Raw genomic sequence first — 26649 nt, forward strand, 5'->3', positions numbered from 1 at the left:
CTATACACTAGTTCCTTGTTGTTTAATCTATTTTACATATAATCATGTGTATCTGTTAATCTCATACTTCTAATTTACCCCTCCCTGCCTATCCCTGCCCTGACTACTTTGATTTCTAACAGGGGTCTTGGGGGGCAAAGTAAAAACGCCTCCTCCCTTCCCTTAGCAGAGGAACTCATTCTTTTCTGAATGTCAAACACGAAATACAAATATTGCCACATGACTGCTGAATGATGGAGACCTAGCTAATGACTTAATTTACTTTCCCTAAGTCGACAGACCCTTTGAAATCAGGTATACAATTAGGAAATAGCAGTCCCACTGCCAAAGACTCATCACGGTGTGGAAATGCTGACAGGACTTTATTATCCGGTTAAGAGCACATTAGCATATCTATTAGATAAAAAGTCTGTTACTAACTAACATCGGACCCGGTAAGAGAACTGGGTCCCCTGGCTTACTTGCGGGCAGTTCTCTTTTTCTCTGCATGGTTAACTATGAGGTTTGACCATCTGGGGCTGGGGAGTTGGGTGGAAATGTCATTTGCTGGATTGTTCAGACATCATCATTAGCATTTTGCCCTTTAGATAATGGGAGGTAAATACATAATTTGGAATTCATACAGGAGGAGAAGGTTTAGTATCTCTCTGAAAAGTCTAAGAGCAGCAAGTTTGCAAAAAGAAAGCCGGTGTTTTTTGTTGGCTGTGTCCCCCTAAAGGATGTCAGGTGAAATGTACTCTTCTCATCATCTTCTGTCATTTTCTTTACACTTCCCCTCAAACCTGCTCTATGCAGCGAGGTGGGAATACACCAAATAGCAGCCTAGGACGCAGATTCATCAGCATGAGTCTCAACACATCAATTTCCAAGTGGAGCAACTTTAAACACAGTGGAGGCTTTTAGTTTCCATAGAAAATAATCTCTCATTGTTTTCAAAAGAAACTGAAAGCGCCCCAAATTACCACACTTTTAACATCCTGACATGTTGATGGCCCGCGTTCTTCCCAGATCAAAGTGAGAGTGGCAGAAGACAGAGCAGTGAACGGCTTACTTAAAACATAGTATTTCATATTTGGCAGGAATTACTGTAGTGAAAAGAGACAAGGTGACTTTCTAATACATATATGTGTATTGTAGTTTGGCAGGGATCTGAAGAGCTCAAAACTAACTTAGGATGACATAAACGCTCTTATCTTTCTCTCTGCCCCCCTTCCTTTCCCAATCACGTGAAGACTTTTTGACAGGAGACTCTTACTCGTGTTTTTTTTAACACAGGGCGATGGTCTGAGTCCTGTGTCAAGCTGAACAGTTGTGTGGACTCCCATCATAGAATTTCGAGGATTATCTGGTTTTGAACAGCAACCTCACACATGACAAGCACCCTTCTTCCTGGAGGTGGGGGTAGCCCTTTCGAGAATGTTGGTGCCTTTGAAGGAAACTAGACATAGCCAATGCTAACCTCAGACAAGGAAGCCCCGATGTCATTCAATGACGCAGCACGGTTAGGACCTGTTGGAAAATCTTCACAAAGACACTGAGTCACCTTTAGGAACAGGCAACGGTAGATGCAAAACATTTAGCATGGATAAGCAACAAGGCCCTACCGTGTAGCACAGGGAACTATATTCCGTCTCTTGGCACAGACCACAATGGAAGATAATATGAGAAAAAGAATTTTTATATAACTGTCTTGCTATGCTATGTAGCAGAAATTGACTTAGCACTGTAAATTAACTATACCTTAATAAAACAAAATAAAGTAAACCCTATAGGCAATGGTTTTGCAGAAAAACCTAGGGTAACTGAAGACTGAGAACAAGTATGTGGCAAAATGGCCAGGGCAGTCTGCGCCATTCATCTTAGGATGTTAAAAGATGTTTGAAGCCATCAATTGGGATGGACGTTTTTAATCTCATAGAAAGATTTTAACTAAAGAGAAAAGTGGCTGGCTTTTTTTACTTCCGGTTTGTGTCAGAAAATCGGATGTAATTATTCATGAAATGGGATAGTAGGCAAGCACCTGATCCATTTACTGTGGACATATGGGTGGACTCTTAGCCATTTTGACAGCATTAAGGTTTTTTTTGTTTGTGCATTTGCTTGTTTGTTTTTTTGTAAAGGTGGAAATGCTCTGAAAAGGCATTCTTGGAAAAGAACAGTAATACAATCTGACAGGAGAGTTGGCAAACTGTGGCCACCACACAGGGAGCTGTGAAACAGTCTTATGTTTTAAGTGGTTGGAAAAAAAAAAAATCAAAAGCATCATGTTTCATGACATGCAGAAAGTACATAAAATTCCAATGTCAGCGTCCATAATTAAAGTCTCTTGAAACAAAGCCGTGTCCATTTGTTTACACACTGTCTGGGGCTGCTCCTGAACTACAGTGGTGGAGCTGAGATGTCATAACGGACCTGAAAAATCAAAAATACTCACTCTCTGGCTCTTAACAGAAAAAGTTTGCTGACCTCCATAACAGAAGATATTTGGGAAAAAGAACTATGAGGACAGGCTAAGAAGCCGAGGGGGAGAGATAGCTTCTGTCCTCTATGTTTGAAGATGATTCAGGGAGGAGGAGAGGAAATGACTCTTCACTGCTACTAAGGACAGACGTAGGAAGGTGAACTGCTGCTACAAAAAGGACCACTTGGGTCTCACGTGGCATTTGGAAGATAGGGCTGACTGTGATCTTCAGGAGAGAGCCCTCAACCGACTGCCTAGTCTTGGCCCGGCAGCTAACAAGCCATGTGGCTTGTGACTCTCTGAGCCTCAGCATCAATGCTTGTCAAATGCCTGTAACACACCAATCTCCTTTTCAGCTAGAGTGAATGTTGGGGGATGGGGTTAAAATTTGATAATTACACAAAAGGGCTTTAAATGGGAAAGCTTACAGTTCTAAGCAAATGGAAGGCTTGAACCAGCTTCTGTAGGTATGCTCTAAGGGTAAAAACACAGTAGAGTTGGCATAAATCAGATGAGAAACTCTAGGATGGTTATGTGATTAGGAAACTTAGGGATCCAGAGGGATTTCTGGTGTGGCAGGCAATGAAAGTGCTTGAGCTGCCCAGGGATCGTGGACACCTTCCTAAAAATGAAGCTGTCTTGTGTTTCACAGCCAGATTCTCCTAAACCAGCCTTCCCTAGGAACCACTTGGGCCAGGGGCTGAGTAACGCATGAAATGGTCCCCCAGTGGTCCATGAAGTTTTTCAGAGTCATTTTTTTTCAGGGGGTTTTGTACACTGGGAGAACTTGGCATCGGGAGAATCTGATGGAAAAGTATATCCTAAAAGATCTCTGACTCCAGCTGTGTGAGCAAGAACTGGATTGGTTCAGGCTCGTGTCTTCTATTCTGCATGAGGGCTGGTGTGGCTCGGATTTACACTCACCCACAGGCTGGATCTATGGAAGGGCTCGTCCTGGGGCTGAGCCATTCCAGGTTGCTCATTTCTGGAAAGACTTCCCTTGATGAGTTTCAACACGCAAATAAGATAATCTGGCCTATTTGTCACAGTTCCCCCAGCAGACCTGAACCCAGTGCCTGGCCAGAAATGTCCTGGGGCTGACGCATCGGTTTCAGGACCTGTCATGTTCTAGCAGGACACAGAGTTATGTGTGAGCCAGAGGGGGCTCAGGTCTTAAAAACTTCAGCCTCCTTCACAGGAGGGTTTCATTTTTGACGTTGTCCTTCTGTCCTTCCTGACGACTTGTTTTCTAGGTAGGCACCAGCACACGCTGCTCCCGACAACACTGTTCTCTGTGTTTTCAATGCACGGTTTATGCCCCTGCAGCTCCATAATTAATAATACGCTGCTTTTCATCTTCAAAGTGATTTACACACATTAATTAATCCTCACCATACTTTGGAGTTTCTGATTGTAAATACCCATCATACTCCCAGGTTTGACTTAGGGAAACCAAGACTCAGAGGGAAAACTGCTTTGTCAAGGCGAAGGAGAAAGGGATTGCCGGGATCAAGGTCGGGACTCCAGATCCTGACCCCTCGCCGTGCTTGCAGACTTGACATTGCCTCTGGAGAGTAACTGAGAGCAGCCCTAGTGCTCGACATGCATCGTCGCTACTGCTGGGTGAATGGGCCCCTGACATCACTCATTTTGAGTCATCAACTATCCTTCAATACTCCAGGGTCGGAGCGTAATCTTACCTAAAGCATACATAATAGGAAATGATGGATTATAAACTAATAAACCATCCTAAGATGCTCTGGTTCAGCCCTCAGTAGCCTCCAGATGGAGGATAAATATGTTTCCTAATCCATCATTTACAAGTTACACACCCGATTAAAACATTAAACTCTCGCTATACGGTTCCCCATTTATATGATTGCCCTACAGAAAGCTATTATATTTTAACTATCAAGCTCAATAAATCAGGTGTGAGCCATCTATCTCTCCCTGTGAGTGGAGGAGAAGGTTCACGGCGGATGGTATTGGCAGAGGCAGGCAGCACCTTAGTGTCTATATCTGGGTTTCTTGTGCCCACCAGCCTAGCAGAACATTAAGCCTGAGAAGTGAGCTCATGGGCCCTTTTTGAGGTATCTAAAACAAAGACAAATCATGCAAAGACCGCAAAGGCATATTCAATTTGCCTCCCTCAAACCCTGCACCCCATCCTACCCCAACAGTTACCTGGGGAAGCACGGAAAACTACGTCTAAGGACACAAAGGATTCTACTCAAGTGACTGAGGGTGCAAGAGCTGCCCTTCTTTCTCCTTCAGTCAATCCATTACTCCATCCTTCATCAAGAGCTAAGTGAGAAGCAGACCTGACTTTACATTAGGGGGTACATGTGTATCTGACCTCAGCCCACATGTAGAGCTGGGGTTTAGAGCAAAAAGGTTTTGGCAAAGCCCCAGGTAAATATGGCACCTTTCCCTGGAGAGTCACTTTTCTTACTTCTGGAGGGCATCCCCAAGAGATGCAACAGGGCAGGACTGCAAAAACTTATTTTTCCATATTAAAATGAGCAGAGTGACATTATAGGAGAGAGTGCAAACCTCACATCAGTGCTTGGCTCAAAGTCATTTGCCTTGCACAGGGCCCCAGATCTCTAGGGAGCACAGTTACCCTCCTCTGCCATTAGGCAAGCTTGGGTACAATGATCTCGGAAGCCCTGGCCTGGTTTATTCCTTGGCAGGCACCTTGCTGGCTGTCTGAGTTGAAAGACGTGTGGGAACCCCCACTGTTGCAGGAGAATGGAGGGCTTATTTTGGGAGAAAGGGCAAAAGCTGAAGAATCAGGGTTGCTTTTTTGTTTTTCTCCCTTTTCCTAAACTGGAAGGTTTTGGCATAAGTGCTGAGAACTGATTTAGAGTTGGTCTCTTTTTTAGAGTCTGGTGTTTTATAGGTTTGCCTGGCAATATGGCCCAGCCAACCTGGGGAGGCCTGTCGCAGCATCTCTGAAACCAAGCCAGCACCATCAAGTGTTTCAAATAAACTTGAACAACGTCACCATGGCCTCTGCCTGGGCCAGGAGATCTGCCATTGGCAAACTCAGGTGACAAGGCATCAGGGCCAGAGGTGCTCATGGTTGGGCCTAGGAGCTGTGAGCATGTTTTGTGTCCAGTCCAGGATACTGAATTGCATGGGGCACCTTGCCCCTGAACTCTTGGCATCTACTGTTTCACACAGTCCCAAGGCCACAACTCACAGGTGCAAACCAATATCCCTGGCATGTGAAGAAATGTGCCCCAGCAACGGCACCCATCTGCTACCCTAGCTTATACCCAGAGCTCCCACCCAGCATCACAGTTCGTGCAGGAGGGCAACCTGACTCCAACTGGGTAACACATGAGAGGAGAGCTGAGGCTAAAGGGACGGAGGGGAAGGAGGGGACATGGGCAAGTGGCCCTGGGTCTGGGTGACTCGATTCCCTAGGAAGATCAAGTTGGGTGCTCCTGCCTCACAACCTTGTGTCTGTTCCCAGCTCTAACAACCAACCAGCTACTCCGGCTTTCCTTCAAATCGCAATACTCTAGGCATGCTGATCACTACTCCTCTTCTCTTTGGTTTTTGGCTGAAGTCAGCCAACACTGTGTTAATTTCAGAGCAGAGACTTGGGTTTGCATCCAAGAGGAAGGAGATCAGAAGGCCGCTCGAGGAATGAGAGATGGGTAGGTGGGAATGACAATTTTCAGCTCATCTCCAAGAAAGACTATAGTAAGGAGGCTTAATTTCACTCCTGATAAATGTCATTTAGAACCGCGAAGGAGAAGTCATCAGATTTAAATGGATTTGAGGAGAGAAAAAAATCACCGCTATCCATCACTCACTTTTACATCTTTCAGGAGCCAACCAGCCAATGGTCCAGACCACAGAGGCCCTCTACAGTCACAAGTCAATGACCCGCCCCCCTGCCACCTGCTGGCAGCTGCCCAGACTTACCTATGAAGTACGCCAGCAGGATGGCCAAGAGCAGGGCCGCGGCGATGGCGGACAAGGCGGCACATTTCCAGCTGCAGTATTTGGAGGGCTTCTTCAGCTTGAAGGCCTTCCTGGAGAAGGTATTCCGGGGTAGCAGGCGGGGTGGTGGTGTGTAAACCGTTCCTGAGGTCAAAGGGTAGCCCGGAGAGGAGCTGCTGAACAGGGGCGTGCTTCCCGAGGACGTCTTAAAGAGGAAGTGCCTGCCAGGGAAAGGGACAGTCAGGATTGACACAGTGGTCACAGAGGACCAGCCAGCTGCTGTTTTTTTCTTCTGCCCACTCTGCTTTATACAGCACTAGTATAGTCCTAAGTGACTACCCCAGCCTGTGGTGGGCAAAGGGGAGAACATTACATTTGATGGTGATATAAATGAATTCCATAAGCTAACACCATGTCTTGTTTTCACATACACATCTGGATTTCATCTTCCACAGCAATCCTGCAAGGTGTTCAGCACAAATCATGGAAAGTGAGCTACCACTGGTCACTTGGAGATGACGACCAGGATGATGGTGAAGATGATGCTGAGCCCTATCATGTATTAGAACCCTGGTACTTAAATGAGGAAAAGAATGCATATGCAGGAGTTCCCATCGTGGCACAGTGGAAACGAATCTGACCAGGAACCATGAGGTTGCAGGTTCGATCCCTGGTCTTGCTCAGTGGGTTAAGGATCTGTTGCCGTGAGCTGTGGTGTAGGTCACATACACAGCTTGGATCTGGTGTTGCTGTGGCTCTGGCCAGCAGCTGTAGCTCTGGTTAGACCCCTAGCCTGGGAATCTCCATATGCCGTGGGTGTCGCCCTAAAAAGACAAAAGACAAGAAAAAAATGCATATGTATGTACCACTGGGTCACTTTGCTCTACTGCAGAAATTGGCACAGCATTGGAAATCAACTATAATTAATAAAAATGAAGAAAATGAAGAAAAATGAAGAAAAGCAAACAAAAAAACATAAAAAAAGGCACTTGAAATACATTGTCACAACTACTTTCACACTAAATATCATAATATCGCTACTTAAAATATGAGAGATCAGGCTTGGCAAACTCAAGTAACTGTGCAAGGATTTAAATGCTGAGCCCTGTCTTATGCTAAAGTCTGTGCTCTTAAGTGTTAGCCTAGACTGTTGCTCTTGAGTCTTTCTTCTGGGCTGTTCTCTCCCCTTCATCTTGCTTCCTGTTCTGAGACTGTCTCTCTAGGTCATGTGATTGTGGGGGTTTTGGGGGGTATTTTTAAAAATTGAAGTATGGCTGATTTACAATACTGTGTTCGTTTCAGGTACACAGAAAGTGAATCCGTTTTATGTGTATAAACACACACATACACATTCTTCCTCGGATTGTTTTCCATTATAGGTAGTTACAAGATTTGACTACGGTGCTCTCTTCCATACAGCAGGTCTTATTATTATTATCTATTTTATATATAGTATTGTGTATCTGTTAATCTCAAATTCCTAATGTTCCCCTCCCCTCCCCTTTTCTCTTTGGCAACCACAAGTTTGTTTTCTAGATCATCACGGTTCGTTCTTTGGAAACGTCTTTGCCTGCCAACTGGACAAGATGCCTGGGGTCTAGAACTATGCTGTAACAAGAGGGTAATGGGCTCTGCTGTTGACATCTAAGATCCCTTCCTCAGCAGTCAAGAGACTCTAAGGACACTTCAAGGACCACCAATTCTCCCATGACAGGCTTTTCTCCCTCTTACGTGTGCCATTTATGAGACTTCAAAGGGGCCATGGCATGAAATGATGAAATGTCATCCAGAAAACATAGAGTGCTTTTCAAACCATGGGTTAAGTAGAGTCTAGAGTCTGAGCAGCAGAAGGTGGCAACTGTGTCTTATATTGTACCTTGTTCATTTTTATATTCCCAATACCTAACACAAGTTCAGCATGGAGGGATGACCTGAACGAATGAACAGAGTTCTCCCTTTGTTTTGTGAATTTACCCAGCTTCAACTCTAAGATTTTTTTTTTTTTTGTCTTTTTAGGGCTGTACTTGTGGCATAGGGAGGTTCCCAGGCCAGGGGCCGAATCGGATCTGCAGCCACTGGCCCATGCCACAGCCACCCCAACACCAGATCCGAGTCACATCTTAGACCTATACCAAAGCTCATGGAAACGCTGGATCCTTAACCCACTGAGGGAGGCCAGGGATTGAACCTGAGTCCTCATGGATACTAGTCAGGTTCATTTCCACTGAGCCACAACGGGAACTCCTCAATTCTAAGATTTTAAAATGTTATACAGGTATTTACTGTCTCTTCAAGGATTCAGTAGGTGCAATTATATTTATGGACCATATACTAAGTGTCAGTTATAATGGGAAATGTTTTACTTGCAACCAAATCTCACATCGACCCTATGAAGTGAATACTATTATGACCTCAGTTTCACAAAGGAGAAAATGGAAACCCAGAGGTGGCATGTGAGATCACTGGGGCTTAAACTCCAGTCTGCCTGACTTTAAAAGCTCTAATTGGACTGACTACACCACATGACCCTCGGTTTGGCAGTTGGCAGGCTCTCCCAGCAGGATTCTGAGGCAAGATGGCTGTGCTTACAAGTATTTGTATCTTGGCTGCTTCCAGGTAAAACTTTGAAAGTATTTTAATCCTTGACAAAGATCAAGGGAGTCTGATATGACCGACAATCATGTCAGCAAATGAGTAACTGATTAGGGAATAATTTAGCACAGCTCACATCAAAATAAACAATTGATACTTAAACTTTATTTGTACTATAAGTATGTTCAATGGTCTGAATACAGCCAAGAGGTTTGATTCTATAAATAAGGTTTGCATTCCTTGTCCAATAGCTCCCTTTGAATGCTCCATATTAAAAGTCTTCTGGAAGAGGAGGAAGTAGGCACTGTGTTTAAAAGCAGCATTTCGGAGCAAGATTCCTAGGGTTCAGTGTCTGGGCAGTGCCATTCCTGGCCAAGAAAGCTCATGGAAGTTATCTGACGCTGCTCTTGAGAATCGCTATCTCTTCATTTGTAAAACTGGGTTATAAAAGCACTGATATCTCCTATCATACCACAGGCTGTTGTGAGATTTCATGCAGTCATGCAGGACAAGCCCTTATCCAAGGATGTGTCTCATAGTAAGAGCTCCATGCTGTACAAATAGCTTTTATTCTTAATTCTTCAGAGAACATAAGGAGCCTGAAACATGAGTTTTAATTTAAAGCTTGACAAATGACGAGCAAACACCTGAAGAGTTCTTCAAATCATGAAATCATAGTCCACTGCCTTATAATTAAACCAGAATATATGCATATCAGAAAGCCAGGGTGGTGGGGAAACTCTGGGATTTGACTTATGACTACTTCAAATTTACTTCTTGAACAATTCCCCAAAAGTGGGTAGTGAAAATAGGAAATCAAACCTAAACAAAAGGATATAAAGACATAGTAGGCCATCACTAATGAGGATTCACAAATATGGAAACATCAATTTTCACCCCAACAGAGATCTCAGCAATTCCCATGGCTTTAGGCATCACGGATGGGGCTGGGGTCCCCAGATCTCCATTTCTAGCTCAAGTTTTTTTCCTGAGGCACACAGTCCAATTGTGTATGGGCATTTCTTCATCCACGTCCTACAACTGTCGTGAATAAGTTCCAGCCAAACAGAGACTCTTCCTTCCCCCCTCTAATCACACTCCTTCCCACCTCCTGTGATTTCCTGTCTTCTAGGACAGGATGGTCATTTTCACCTCCTCCTCTCCCCAACCTTCTCCCACACAATGGGTTAAAGTTCCCAGCCATTTTCTTTCTGAAAACCTCTCCCACCAACTCTCTTCTTCATTCCTCTGCTAGTTTTCTTCTCAAACCACAAATTTCCTCATGCCCTCACTTACAAATCCCTGTGGACTCACCAGTACCTACAGGAAACCCAAATCTCAATATGGGACCAGTGCTCAACCTTTTTAATCTTCCTCTCCAACCTTATGCTTCCAGCTTTCATGAACTCTACACTTCTGCCATACCAAAAAGACGCAGCGTTTCTTAACCAGTCTGCTCATGCCAATAAGCTTCTGTGGATGATGTGTAATGCTCTCTGGAATGGCTTTTTCTGTTCCTACCCAGACACCCTGTCCCAGCTAACTCCTACTCACCTTCCAACCACCTACCTGGGAAACCTACTCCAACATTCTCCCCCTCCTCGCCCAACACTGTGTGCACTCAAGCAGCTATTCATACACTTGTTTGTATATTTTTTATGTATATCTATATCTACACACACACACACACATATATACAATATCTCTATAGATATATAACACTATATTATGTAATTTTATATTGTGTTATATAAATATATTTAATGTGTCTGTCTCAAATTAAATTGTAAAAATCCTTTACACTTGATACTGGTGAGAATTACACTTGGTATTTCCAGAATCGAAACATCAGTGTCTCAACATCAATCATATTTATGGACAGAATTAATAACATGGAAACAGGAATGTTTAGCAACATGAGAGAAATCACAAAATGAAGATTAAAAAGATGAAACTGACTTTAATGTTATTTTTAATGCACTCAATTAGAAGAAAGAAAAGAAGAAAATGATTATTTTTTCTTACATATGGGATTGCTACAATTGTTCCCTTGACAATCCAATCTATTTTTCACACTTCCTTCTAAAAAAGGAAGTCAGACTATGTCCCATGTCATCACCATTCCTTGCTTCCTGAAAGAAAGAAACAAAAAGAAAAGAAAGAAAGAAAAGAAAAGAAGCAGAGTTCCCATTGTGGCTCAGCAGGTTAAGAATCTGACTAGTATCTGTGAGTATGCTGGTTCAATACCTGGCCTCGCTCAGTGGTTTAAAGGATCCAGCATTGCCATGAACTGCAGTGTAGGTTGCAGACAAAACTCGGATTTGGTGTTGCTGTGGCTGTGGTGTAGGCCAGCGGCTGCAGCTCTGATTCGATCCCTAGACCAGGAACTTCCATACGCCATGGGTGCAGCAGTAAAAAGACAAAAAAAAAAAAAAAAAAGAATGGAAGAAAGAAAGGAGTTCCCAATGTAGTACAATGGGATTGGTGGTATCTTTGCAGTAACACTTAGACTAAAACCAGAGGTCCTCCTGGCCTACAGTCCCCTGCATATCTGCTCTCTGGCCACCTCTATCTTCCAGCACTGTATCCTCTCCACCTTCAGGAATTACACTGTCCTTTTGCTAGTACTCATCATATTACATCCAAAACATTCCTGCCTCTGGGCCTTAGCACTTGCCATTCCCTCTGCCTGGAAACATCTGTGGTTGGTTTGTTCACGTTACTCAACATTCTGCTCCAGCGTCACTTTCCCAGAGAGATCTTCCCTGAACCCTTCACTTCTTTCTCTGTGACTCTCTATCCTGTAATAACTTTTTTATTTTTCTTCAGGATATACCCATTTTTACATTATTTATTGCCTGCCTCCATCGTTAGAACTGAATTTTTATGAAGTTCAAAATAATCAGGTATTTTGTCTGATGTGTTCGTCCCTGTATCATAACATCTAGAATAAAGCCTGGCACAGAGAGGACATTCAACAAAGCTTTGTTGAGTGAATTACCTACAACCTTCTCAAGGCCAAATGCTAAAATGACAATAGTGTGAATTTTTAAAATTTTGAAATTAGAATTCCTTCTGCCATGTTGGCTCTTACCTTCCAAACAGACTTACAAGTTTGCATAGTTCATGTAAGCAAGTGTCTATACATATAAGGCCAGATTCTGCCTCAGGAAAACACAAAACAAAAAACAATCTGTATACTTTTCAGCACTGTATTTACTTTTTCAGGATATACATCTCCCAGGCTGTTCATTGACATAGTGGTGTTTGTAATGATCATTGTTAAATGAAACTCATTGAGTTATCACATCCCTTATTTCTAGTTTTTGGCACTTAAAATGATGAAAAAAGAGTACCAAAGATATGTAGACTCCTTACACAATAAGGTTACATTTGAATCATTTTTTTAAAGTGTATATGATTTTTATTTTTTCCATTATAGTCGATTTACAGTGTTCTGTCAATTTCTACTGGACAGCAAAGTGACCCAGTCATACACGTGTATGTTCTTTTTCTCACATTATCCTCCATCATGTCCCTGCGCTATATGGCAGGACTTGATTGGTTATCCACTACAAGTACAAGAGTTTGCATCTACTAACCCCAAACTCCCAGTCCATCCCACCCCCTCCCCCTCCTCCTTGGCAATCACAAGTTTGTTCTCCAAGACTGTGAGTTTCTTTCCTGTGGAAAGGTTCATTTGTGCCATATATTAGATTTCAAAGGTGATATCATATGGTATTTGTCTTTCTCGTTCTGACTTACTTCACTTACTATGAGAGTCTCTAGTTCCATCCATGTTGCTGCAAATGGCATTATAGGTTCTTTCTTATGGCAGACTGGTACTCCATTGTGTATATATATACACCACATCTTCTTAATTCATTCATCTGTTGATGGACATTTAGGTTGTTTCCATGTCTTCGCTATTGTGAATAGTGTTGCAATGAACATATGGGTGCATGTATCTTTTTCGAGGTAAGTTTTGTCTGGATATATGCCCAAGAGTGGGATTGCTGGGTCATATGAAAGTTCTATATTTAGTTTTCTGAGGTACTTCCGTACTGTTTTCCATAGTGGTTGTACCAATTGACCTTTCTACCAACAGTGTAGGAGGGTCCCCTTTTCTTCACACCCCTCCAGCATTTGTTATTTGTTGACTTGCTAATGATGGTCATTCTGACTGGGGTGAGGTGGTACCTCACGGTAGTTGTGTTTTGCATTTCTCTAACAACTAGTGATGTTGAGCATTTTTTCATGTGCTTGTTGGCCATCTGTATATCTTCTCTGGAGAAATGTCTATTCAGGTCTTTTGCCTATTTTTCAATTGGGTTGTTGGTTTATTTTGCTGTTGGGTTGTATAAGTTGTTTGTATAGAGATTAAGCTCTTGTCAGTTGCATTGTTTGAAACTATTTTCTTCCATTCCATAGATTGTCTTTTTTTTTTTTTTATGGTTTCCTTTACTGTACAAAAGCTTGTCAGTTTGATTAGGTCCCATTGGTTTATTTTTGCTTTTATTTCTGTTGCCTTGGGATACTGACCTGAGAAAATATTTGTAAGGCTGATGTCAGAGAATGTTTCACCTATGTTCTCTTCTAGGAGTTTTATGGTGTCTTGTCTTACATTTAAGTTTTTAAGCCACTTTGAGTTTATTTTTGTGCATGGTGTGAGGGTGAGTTCCAGTTTCAATGATTTATGTGCAGCTGTCCAGTTTTACTAGCACCATTTGCTGAAAAGACTGTCTTTTTCCCATTTTATATTCTTGCATCTTTTGTTGAAGATTTATTGATCATAAGTGTCTGGGTTTATTTCTGGGTTCTCTATTCTGTTCCAATGGTCTGTATGTCCATTTTGGCATCACTACCACACTGTCCTGATGACTGTAGCTTTGTAATATTGCTTCAAGTCTGAAAGAGTTATGCCTCCTGCTTGGTTTTTGTTTCTCAGGATTGCTTTGGCAATTCTGGGTCTCTTATGGTTTCAATATAAATTTTTGGATTGTTTGTTCTAGTTCTGTGAAAAATGTCATGGGTAATTTGATAGGGGTTGCATTGAATCTATAGACTGCTTTGGATAGTACAGCCATTTTTATGATGTTAATTTTTCCAACCTATGAACATGGAATATCTTTCCATTTCTTTCAATCCTCTTTAATTTCCTTGATTAATGTTTTATAGTTCTCAGCATATAAGCCTTTCACCTCCCTGGTCAGGTTTATTCCTACGTATTTAATTTTTTTGGGTGCAATTTAAAACAGCATTGTATTTTTATATTCCTTTTCTAATATTTCATTGTCAGTATACATGAATATTTAAAAGAGTAATTCAGCAAATTAAAAAAAAAGATGCTAAGGAAGCAATCTTTAGATTATGTTCCCTTTAGGATCACTTGAAGGCTCTGTTTGAAAAGTATAGATTTCCGGGCTGCATTCAGGCCAAAGTCTGGAGTCTGAGAATGTATAGTTTAAAAAGTTCCCTAAGTGATTCTGGAGTTCCTGTTGTGGCTCAGCAGGTTAAGGACCTGACATTTCTGTGAAGATGCAGGTTTGATTTTTGGTCCCTTGCTCAGTGGGTTAAGGATCTGGTGTTCCTGTGGCTGTGGCATAGGCTGCAGCTGCAGCTCCTATTTGACCCCTAGCCTGGGAACTTCCATATGCCACAGGTGCAGTTGTTAGGAGGAGAAGGAGAAAAAGAAGAAGAGGAGGAGGAGAAGGAAGAAGAAGCAGTTCCCTAAATGACTGTAATGTGTATTCAAGTTTACGGAATTCTACCCTAACCATTTTTGCAACTTTCAAATGGGCGTGACTTACCCAGAACATGCTAGATGGTTAATAGGTGTATTTTTTAAAATTCAAGTTTGGATTGCTGATGTCTTTAGGGTTGAAGTAGCATGAAGTCTACAGGTTATTTTCAAATGACTCAGCAGAAAGATCTCTCTTTCTGTACTTATAAAGGTAAATGTGGCAAAATGATAGTTGTTGAACCTAGGCAGTTATTCTTATGTTGTACTATTCTTCTAACTTTTCTCACTGTTTGAAAATTTTCATAATAACAAGTCGAAAAAAATGCAGGCTCTGACTCACCCAAGGATCCCTGTCACATTTGGCAGGAAAAGAGATATACGCAATGAAGCAAGACTCACAAGGTAATGGTCTGGCCAGATGGGTTGACAGGAAGACCCAGAAGCCTTGGAGAATTTTTCTAGATTTTTCCTCAATGGGCTATTCAGACAGCTTTTCCCCATTAGGGGCCTGCGCACCATGTTCTGATGAATCATTTGTGATGGCCCAACTGAACTTCTTCCCAGTGGTTGGCCATGGAGCAGCTCGGCTCAGGATTCCAGGCATCAGCAGAAATGTGTAGTTTCCAAAGGCACTTGACATTTTTCAAGCACAACTCAATTGCTCTCAGAATTGGCCACTTGTGCCCCAGAAAGGAAAGGCAAATGAGGGGTGCCCGAAGTGCTGTCCTTGGAGTTTGCTAACACTCAAGGGGAGAGAGAAAACCAGTCCTTGATGGCATACAAAAAAAAATAAGAGCTTGCATACTTCTTTCCTTTGTGGCCATGGGGGTTATCAAGGCTTCAGGGCCAGCACCCAGCATCCTGCCTGGCACAGGTGAGGAGGGGCTCAGAGGCTGACGGTTGAAGGGAGTAGTAAGGCTAAAGAAGGATGGTCCCTCTCTGTCCTCTGTTCTGTCCCCTTGGTCCCTGTGAGTTCTTAGAATAAAGTGATCAGCACTTCACCCTAAACTATCAATCTTTTGAGTACATGTCACCACCTACCCTCTTGTGAAAAACTAATAGAAACTGAGAGAGAGAGAGAGAACAAACCTCACAGCTATTCCCCTGTGCACTTTACATGACAGCAAAGGCAAGCATCTGAGGCAGAATCTTGGCCAACCAGGCTTTTGCTTCAAATTGGCTTAGAGAATTAAGGGCATACATTTCCTCTGATGAAACAAGCATGGAAGATTTTAAAAGAAGTCTAACAAACAAGAAACTTATGCATAGCATCCATGCAAGAAAGACCCCATCAATTCAAAATACTGTGAAGTTTTATTTTGTTCTTCTGATACAGAAGGAGCTTGACTAATCTAGAGCAGATGCTTTGAGAGGCAGGGGCTGGCTAAACTACTTGAGGCTCCAACAAAAGATTTCTCATCTTTTCTGAGTCAGTCTCAAATAAACTCACTCATTAACCTCAAAACCTACCAAAGAAAGAAATAAACAAATACAGAAAATCCCTTAATACCAAGGACCAGTTTTTTTTTTTTTTTCAGCTTGCAGCTAGTGGGATTCTAAGAGGTGGTCTCCCTATTTTCTGTTGGCTTAGCTTTGCTTGCAGGGGGAAATCTCAGCAGATTTGGAAAAAGAAATAGATTATATCAATAGTTGTACTGCCGTAACTCCAGAGGTCAAGGTTTTTTTCTTATTAAATTTTTTATTAATATTATTACAATTTCTATTAACATTTTTACAATGTTCCTCCAATTTACGCTGTACAGTGAAGTGACCCAGCTATTCTTTTTTAATACTATTTTCCATCATGTTCTAGCCCAAGAGACTTTACACAGTTCCCTGCACTGAACAGTAGGACCCCATCACCCACCTGTTCTAAATGTAATAATTTCACATCCACCAACCCCAAACTGCTGTCCATCCCCTTCTTCCTGCTCCACCTGCCCCAGGCAAACACAAGTCTGCTCTCTGTGCCCGTGATCTATTTCTGTTTTGTAGATAGGATCATTTGTGCCATATTTTAGATTCCACATATAAGTAACATTATACTCTTTCCTCGCTCTCTCTCCATCATTACAGAGCACCACACAGCTAACTAGGATGACTAAAGGCTAACAGGGTGGCCGCTGGTTTTGCTCATGAAATCAAATGCAGCCAACACTCCCCTTGAACCTGAGTGAATGTCTTGAATGCCAGGTAGCACTGTGTGCGAAAAATGCAGCCCCGGTTATCAGGGAAACCAGCTGTGGACTGTTGTTCTACCGAGAAAATTGACCTCCCCAGAAAATAAACTCCTAGGTATTCAGAGTAGCGGATGAATATATTGATGCACAGTCCATTAATCCCTAAAAGATTTTGAATATCAGACAAGCAGTTGCTGAAACTTGATAAAAAGCCAGAGAAAGGAGAGAAGCAGAAATACTGGGTGTGGGGGCGTGGTCATCAGGAAGGGAGATCAGGTGTTTGCTAGAAAATGTGAGATCCCATCCCATTTCAATGGCGCTGGCCATGCCCTTTGAAGCACCAGGTTTATTGTCTCTGAAGGAGCAAGTTTAATAAAGAGGCAGCCCATAAAGGGTACTGTAGCATGTAAAGTTACTGTAATTAGGTTTTCAGGAGTTATAATAAAACATTTAGCTGGAGAGAGGTTAAATAACCACCACCCTTGCTGGCACTACTATTATGCTCTCCAATCAGAGAAGTAATGGTGGTGAAGGAGGGAAAACATGGATGGTGGGTTTCTGAGAGAGATGGGGAAAGAGAAATGTGAAGCATGGGGAGAAGGAGAAAAGAGAAAAAGATAGAAGCTGCCAGGATGAGATGGAAAAAGCATGACGTAATGAGAAAGATGGTGCAGCTACTGTACTGTTCAGCCACTTGATAAAGAGCAAAACTAAGCAATCCTTTTAAGCAAAACTAAGCCTGTATTTTCCTGTTTGCAAATGTAAGAGGTACACTTTATAAAAGGAAAATCAATTCTATGAATTAAAAAAAAGTAGAAAGCAAAAGTCTCCTGGACTCTAAAAGAGAGAGAGATTGGGAAACGTCTGGTGTTTAGAGTCAGATTTTTCCCTACATGTAAACATTTTTTGATTATTAATTTTGTTGTTTTTTAAACCAATAGTATCACACCAAGGAGGCAGTATAGAGCCTACATATTCTAAACTAGGGCAACCAGGGTTTGGATCCTGGCACTGGGCAGGTTTCTTAACCTATCCAGGGCTCCGTGCCCTCACCTGTAACGTTAGAGATGGCTGTACTTATTTTATGGGATTGTTAGGGGGATTGGGTGAGTTTATTCATGTGAAAGCCTTGACAGTGACCTTGATGTTCAGTGAATGATCAATACATGGAGTCCTTAATGGCTCCAGGGTGGGAATCGTGTATCTTTTACCATTTACTCCATCTCCTTGACCTAACCAAGGGCCCAGCTCATTTATTTTTTTTCTTTTTAGGGCTGCACCTCTAGCATATGAAAGTTCCCAGGCTAGGGGTCGAATTGGAGCTGCAGTTGCCAGCCTATGCCACAGCCGCAGCAACATCAGATCTGAGCCGCATCTGTGACCTACAGTGCAGTTTGTGGCAATGCAGGATCCTTAACCCACTGAGCGATGCCAGGAATGGACCCACATCCTCATGGATACTAGTCTGGTTCTTAATCTGCTGAGCCATGATGACAACTCCCCCAGCTCCTTTAAAATAGCTGCTGAATAAATGAATTTTCTAGTTGCTAATTAGCACAGTTACTAGAGCCATTGTCAGCAACCCCGTCCCCTCAAAATAATTTTATTAGGAAAGGAAAGGACGGAGTTACTAATGTACTTTTGCTCTTCTTCCAGTTGGGAAAGTATACTTGAGCTAAGAAGTGAACTGTGGCTTTAAAAATAAAACTTTAGACATGTTTTAAAAAATTGCTACTGCCCACATTTGAAGACGCAGCCAATAACCCAATTAGTCTAATGAAAAGCCCATTTCATATCATGATTCCCTAAGCTTAAACTCAAACTAATTTTGATTCAAGGAGAAATAGGCTTTCAAAGTTTCTGATCCCTGAACCTTTGAGATCATAGGGGACCGTTACTACATTTGCATATGCCATGAACAACAGGAAAATCCTCTATTTCGCCCTCTTCAAAATTTGCAGTCATACCCAAAATACTCACAGCTGGAATAATTAGCAACTCAATTTATTGCCTTCCGTTTTCTAAATAGAAGCTTGATATTTAAATAATGTCACACTGTGATATAACAGCATTTTTCATGGTAAAACTTCTTTTTTTTCCCCCCCATGAAATAATATACCATTCAGTGTGACAGGCAGGGTCTCAGGAGGTCACTAAAGAAACATGGTGTTTTGTGAGTAAAACCATTTCAGAGTCTTTGGGATGAGATGAGGAGGCTTTCCCCCCCCCCGGAAGTTGTTAACTTGTTGACTTTTTTTCAAGTTAATTGGTAAAAGTCTTGATATAGTAGAGGAAAAAAAACAAAAATTTCTGACTTTGACTTTCAACTTGACCTTGAATCCACCCTACCCACTAATGTGGGAATGTAGAGACAGCCATTGGAAATACACCTGCATTTGGGTTCACCCACTTCCAGAGGTGGATGAAGAAAGAAAACACGCCATCAGATACAATCCTGGAGAATGATTTTCCCATTGTGTTTACATTCAGAGAGTCAAAGCATTCTCCAGCTGTAAGGAACCTTGGGGTAGGTCCCTTTATCATGTTCTGCTTCATGCTATGACATTTGTCTCGTGTATTTGCCTTGTCTCTCCAGCCTAACTGCAAGCTTCTCAAATGTAGGCCCTGTATCTTTCGCTTCCTAGTATTTTTTCTCTTTTTCATAGTTGGTGCCCACAAATGTCTGCTGAAGGAACACACAAATTACAGTTTAATGGGAAAATGTACAGGCTTTGGAGCGAGGTCCGTCTGGATTCAAATCTCAGCTTCACCGGAAACTACGTGATATTGGGAAAGTCAATCTTGCTAAGCCTAAGATGCCTCCTCTAAAAAGATGGATAAATACCTATATTACAAAATTGCTAAAGGGCTGAAAAAGAGAATATAATCTGTGAGCACAGAAGCTGGCTCACAGGAAGTGCTCAGTCCATGTATATGTTCTATTTCCCCTCATTTGTGGAAAGAAGACAGTATCTAAAATATGATATCATGAGTCAGCCAGTATTTGTTGGGCGTGTAGGTTCAGTGGTGAATTAGGTCCTTATCCTCATGTGGAATTTCTAATTGGAGAGGTGGACCCAATAAACAGAACTCAAGTCTGAATAAACCTACAAATACATGAAATAATTGCAAATTGTGAGAAGTACCATGAAGGAAACAAGGATCTAAGAAAAATGTGGGGCTCCATTAGGGTGGACACTCCTCTCTGGGGAGATGATGATCAAAAAGGAGTAACCAAGAAAAGAGGGGTGAAAAGAGCATTTTAGGCAGAGGAAAGGCCTTGAGGTGGGAAAGAGCCAGTTTTTGAGGATGTGCATAAAGAACAGTATGGATCACTGTGGGGTGAGAAGTAGAGGAAGTGGTAGGCCTGATGGAGGACTACTTTACACATGGTTTTGAAGGCATGGAAATCTGGATTTTAGGCCAAATCCTTTGTCTTCTCTTTGAACAAAGGAAGCAGATTTAAGAGCATTAAATTTAGGGGCAATTAAATTCAAAATAACTATGGTGGGTGAGACTCATGGGGAACTCAGTCCAGTCCCTTGTGATAAAAAGGCTTGGCTGTCTTCTCCGCCCTCTACCTTCAGTGTTTTGGGTTTTTTCCAGAATATTCTTGCTAACCCTATGACTCTATTCACATTTGGAACATAACTAGACATCTTAAGATGAATAAGACCAAACACAACTCTTTTTTTTTTTTCCCCCTTAGGGCTGCACATGCGGCATACAGAAATTCCCAGGCTAGGGGTCGAATCAGAGCTGCAGCTGCCGGTCTACACCACAGCCACAGCAACACCAGATCCAACCCACATCTGCAACCTACACCACAACTCATGGCAATGCCAGATCCTTAACCCACTGAGCAAGGCCAGGAATCAAACCCATATCCTCATGGGTACTAGTCAGGTTTGTTAGCACAACAGGAACTCCTCAAACATGACTCTTGATTTTTCACTCCAAACTATCTTTCTCTCTCAGGCTTCCCCTATACTGGTTAAAGAAGCCATTACCCATCAGTTGGACAGGTGCCATCCCCATGATGCAGACTCTGAGGAAGAAAAATCTGCATGCAGGAAGTTTATTACAAAGTGCTCTTGGGAGTACTACTAGTGAGCAGGCTGGTCAGATGGAGAAACTGAACTGTGATGCTGTTGCAAAAGGCCCATGGTCAATCCTATGGGGACCACTGGAGCCAGGATGGTTCTGCAGAATGGTTCCATTGATGGCTGCAGGGTTTGAGCTTTAACAACCTCACCTGGACCAGTCAGTAGCTATGGGCTGTCCCCAGCAGTGAAACCTTGGGAGCAGTGGCTCTCTGCAGCTGAAGTTCAGCCTCACAGAGGGACATGGCAGAGTTCTGTTGGGAGGGGCATATGTGTTCCATTCCTAGAGGGTGGCATCTACATGGGTGCCATGCTCTCCATCTCACCAGGTTTCATTAGGGTCCCTGTCCCTCACACATGACCCATCCTCAGTCAATTTCCTCTCTGCCTCCAACACATGGCCGTCCTCTTCCTGCCACTCAGACCTGTCTATCACCTTGTGCCTGGTCTACTGCATCCAGCAGCCTCCAAGCAGGTCTCCCTCTTTCCACTTTGGCCTTTATGTCCATCCTCTACTCAGGAGCCAATCATTGGCCATAAACTCAAATCAAATTGTATTACACTCCTACTTAAAATAGCCCCCTTCCTTTATACTTAGAAGTAATTCAGCTCCTCACTGTGGCTGATGAGGCACCTTGTTATGGTCTATCCCACCTCTTATCAGCCTCCACTGACTGCTCCTGAGGCTGTGCCATGCTTTCTGTGGTCTCTGAAAGGTTTTCATCTCCCCAGCTCATGTATTCACCTTGGGTTTCCCTTGGTCCAAAATATTAACTCATCTCTGCATGGCTTCCCCTTCTGAAGTCTTTTGAGTCTCCTTTCCAAGCTCACTTTCTCAGAAAGCTTTCCTCGATCATCCCTTTCCAGCCTGTCACTTTATTTTCCCAACTTGCCCAAGGATCACCCACCTCCAATGACTGGTTGTGGGGAAGTGTGATCATGGCAGCAGTGGGGAGATACAGCCCCCTCCCTCCACTCGGCAGTAATCCCATTGAGGAACTATCTTCTGCATTTCCTACCTTACTGTCTGCTTCCCCAACAGCATGTACCTTCCTTGAGGGCCCAGATGAAGTCTTCCTCACCACTGTATCCCCAGTCCCTGGAAGGGTGCCAAAAGATGTATGGTGCTCAATTTTTAGCAAGTCAATAAAGGCATGAGCCATTTGAGATGCTGAAAAGTTTATCTTCTACTGCTCATAGGAAGGGATGGATTTAAGTCTCCTCCCTGCTCTCAGAGGCAATACTTCTATTTATTTATCCTGTAAGGTCCCTTCAAGGGATGCCTGTGGCCCTGGTTTTCAAGGTTTTGGGGAATAAGACCATGGCCTCATTATTTCACACATGGTTATTTTAACTCCTTTGAGAAACTTTCACCTTTTAGCATGTTTCATGAGAGCCTTCTCATTATCTTGCTCTTTCAAGCTGGAATCCTCCTCAACAGGTCCTTCTTGAGGTACATTAGCCATAACCACATCAATTATTTCCATTGGGAACGCACAATGATTTTGGAAAGTAGTGGGGTAATGCATGCGGCGGGGGGGGAGGGGTTTGATTCTTAGGACACTACCTTGTGATTCTGTGCATTTTGCAGCCTTCTCTTTCTCCCTTTCCACGGCGAACCACATAGATGCATATATTCAGGCATCAGTTGACCCTAATCTCAGGGCCAGTTCCTGGTTTGTAACCAGGAACTCAGAGATAAAATTCCTGGAAGAATTTGGGGGAAATGTAACTGCTCCTTATCTATCACTTCTCTGCCCACCTACACACAGAGCAGTTTATCTTCATAGGTTTGGTATCTCTGCAAACATGAAGATTTCATGGTGTCTTTTCTTTTCTAAATCACTTTTAAGAGAATATGATGAGAATGGTTTTCATCTCTGAAAAATCCTGTTTATCCTCTCCAACCCAGAGAAGATTCCATTTCTTTCCTTTTCTCCCTCCCCCACATCAATAACAAAGGAGTCCTGCCTGATACACCTTCCTTCTTTCCTTATCTTTGGGGTTTCAGTGATCTCCAGAAAGCCTGATGAGTTGTATTGACCATGATGCTATACGGGGATCATGTGGACAACCTTCCAGATGCTAACATATCACACGCCTGGATCCATTTACCAGTATTGATCAAATCACATGGCCTCCTATTTTGTGTAGTGCCTTCAAAGTTAACCATTTCAAAGTATGTTTTAGGAAGAGACATTCTTTCCCCCCCTAGCATCCTTCTTGGAAAAGATTGACGTAAAAATAGGGTTGTCCAGACTATTTTGTCCCTTCCTCGAGTAGACCTTTTAGACCAAGGCAGCCACATTGATCCTGTAGCTGTTTTCCACAAATGAAATCTTTTTTCTATGAGGTGAAATTCACGTAACATAAAATTAACCATTTCAAGGTACACAATCCTGTGGCACTTAGTGCATTCACAATGTCACACCACTTTTATTTGTTCCAGACATTTTCATCACCCCAAAGAAAACGCTGCCCCCATTAAGCAGAAGCTCCCACTCCCCATTCTCTGACCAGTGTGTCCTGGGAACCACTCATCTGATTTCCATCTCTATGGATTTCCCTATTCTGGATATTTAATGTATGATACGGAATAATACAATATGGGATATTTTGTGTTTGGCTTCTCTTCTTAGCATGATGTTTGCGAGGTCATCTCCACTGTAGCATTTATCAACACTTCAGTCCTTTTTGTGGCTGAATACTATTCTATTACATATGGGTATCAGTGTCAGAACCTGCTGGAGACTGGTTCCAGGACCCCACTTGTGGATGCTCAAGTCCGTTATATGAAACAGCAGAGTATTTGCATATAATCATGTATACCCTCCTTTAAATTACTTCTAGATTACTTATATAACCTAGCCCAATATATAAATGCTATGTGAATAGTTGCAAGTGTGAAGTGAATTCCAGTTTTGCTTTTTGGAATTTTTTGAAAAATTTTTTCCCAAATATTTTTGATCCATGGTTCACTGAATCCACGATAAGAGAGGTACAGATATGGAAGGTGGGCTTTATAGGTACCACATTTTGTCTATTCATTCATAGGCACTGGGTCATCTCCATCTTTTGGCCATTGTGAATAGGGCTGCTCTGGACATTTTCATCCAAGTATTTATTTAAGTACTGGTTTCCAGTTCTTTGGAGGGCATACCCAGGAATGCCACTGCTGGGTCATATGGTCACTATGTTTAACTTCCTGGGAAATATTTAGCTGTTTTCTGTAAACAGAGAGTGATGATCTACCATGAACTCCTCAGCAAGGTGACATTTTGGTTGGCCCCAAACAGGTTGCCAGGCTCCTTGCACTCCACTGCTGTTGTGAGCTTGTTTTTGACAAGTTTGAATAAATTATAAGAACAAGAAGCATCACCAAAGATCCAGGTAATAGTGGTTGCATAAAGAGTAGTAACACTTCCTATTTTACAAAATGTCTCTCATTTTACGAAAGAGGTGATAGTGAGAGGTGGGTAGGTTTATATTCTAGGAAAGCTATGCTATTCCTGATGTTTTTATTTAAAAAAAGGCTTTATTGTTAGCACATATTCTGAGCACTGTATTATAAGCAGTACTTACTCCCGTGGCCCAACTATGGCAGAACCTGATAAATAAGTCTGGGTATGGATGAATTTCCAAAGTTTAGGTTGAGAGAGAAATTATGTTTCACCTTAGAAAGCAAAACTGCAAAATCCTTCCCTAGCAAAGGTTTGAAGAAATCCTATGCTTCCTATTTGAGTCATGAGATCAGAGAGGGTCTGAAATAAAAAACTCCAAGTGTGTTCTTTAAATTACCAAATGTATTTATATATTACTAGCTTCAGCTAAACAAAGTGTTCCATAATATTTGGGAAACACTGGAGCCAATAAAATTAAGGAGATTACGGAGTTCCTGTTGTGGTACAGCAAAAGTGAATCTGACTAGTATCCATGAGGATGTGGGTGCGATCCCTGACCTTGCTCAGTGGGTCAGGGATCCGGCGTTGCCATGGCTGTAGTGTAGGTCACAGACGTGGCTTGGTTACTGGGGCTGTGGCTGTGGCTGGCATCTACAGCTCTGATTTGACCCCCTAGCCTGGGAACGTCCCTATGCTGTATGGCCCTAAAATGCAAAGAAAAAAAAAAAAAGGCAGATTACTAGGTACCTTCACAAGCCCTTAGCATCTTAAGCATTCTAAATATCTCGGCACCCTCTATAAAATACTTATCATCCTGTTTACTTATTTGATCATACATATTTTAACTGACCCATCTTCCCAGTCTTAAAACTGGTGTTCCACGGGGTACACCTCTGAGAAATAAAGTTCTGATGAGTTTCCAAATGAGTTCATGAAAGCCCAGAAATAAACAAAAAGACCCCAATAATGGTTATTTCCTAGATTTTTGTAGGTTCTTAAGACCTAGTCACAGAGTGGGGGTGGGGGAGAAAGGACAAAGGAAGGAGAGAAGGATGGGAAGGCAGGTATAGCTATATCATAAAAATTAAAAGGAACCCTAAAGACGCCACCAAAAAAAAAAAAAAAAAAAAAAGAGATGGAAATAATCAATGAATACAATAAAGTTTCAGGATATAAAATCAACATACAAAATTCAGGTGCATTTCTTTGCACTAACAATCAACAATCTGAAAAAAAATTTAGAAGGGACAGATTGAGTATTTTATGGCATTTCTTCAAGGCCTAGAAAAGACAAAAGTGATTTATCTAAGTTCTTGCCTGGCTAACAACAATTCCTAAGTCATCAAAGCAATCTTAGACAGAGGGACAGCCAGAGGAGATAGAAAACTGCCAGGCATTTTTGTGTGTTACAGATTTGCTTTTTTTCACATCAACAGTGTGTAGAGATTTCCGGCATTTAAGTTTGGGCTCTGTTTCCCCCTATTTTTTTCAACCCTCAAATAGAAGAGTTATGGAATATGATTTATTTTCCCATTTGAATGTACGTCAGACCCTTTGAGGTGTATGCAAATATCAGAAGGTCTATCAGGATATGTACCCACATTTCTTTACATGTATGATATCCATAGGTGCAGTATTTTCTTCTTATTTAGCACTCTTTAGGAAATGATATAAGAGATCTTCAGGGATATTAATTAAGCTTTATAGCAACCCCTGTGACACGTCTGCCTGCCTACATATATCTGTTGGACACTTAGAAATTAATGCTTTGCAGAAGTGTGCCATTTAAGTGTGTTTGTAGGCCAGCCACATACCCACTGACAATGCACAGAACAGATCCATACATTTCAGTTGTCCGAAAAAAAAAAAAAAGCCATTATAAAAGGCAACCATCATTTAGCATCAACACGTAAATATCGCCATGGCACTTAATATCCTCTCCGGCAGATCCTGCAGCGTCCCTGTCACAAAACAAGTCCCAGAGAAGCAAGCTCTGAAAGCTTGGCTTCCTTGAAAGGCTTCTGGTTTCATAAATGCTGGGTTTCCTAGGGCCCCAGGCAAGGCTTTTTAAAAATGCAAGTGTCAAGGAAAACTGTCATGCATGTTTGCCTTACGTACCCGAAAAGCTTGTCACTGCCATCTTGGAAGTCTTGACGAAGATGCAGACGGACAGGCTGAGGCCTGGGAAATTGAAAGCTGCCTGATGGGGAGG

General features: G+C 42.2%; 1 protein-coding gene across 1 annotated transcript in view; it reads right to left on the minus strand.

Annotated features, from left to right (window-relative positions):
- The window catches only part of TENM2 (teneurin transmembrane protein 2), a 3459878-nt gene that overhangs the window by 287812 nt on the left and 3145417 nt on the right, over window positions 1-26649 (minus strand). Inside the window, 1 exon segment of the mRNA XM_021076712.1 lies at window positions 6401-6639. Coding sequence (XP_020932371.1) covers window positions 6401-6639 — 239 coding nt within the window.

Source organism: Sus scrofa, chromosome 16 (assembly GCF_000003025.6).
Source record: "Sus scrofa isolate TJ Tabasco breed Duroc chromosome 16, Sscrofa11.1, whole genome shotgun sequence".
In the NCBI taxonomy this organism is placed as follows: Eukaryota; Metazoa; Chordata; class Mammalia; order Artiodactyla; family Suidae; genus Sus; species Sus scrofa.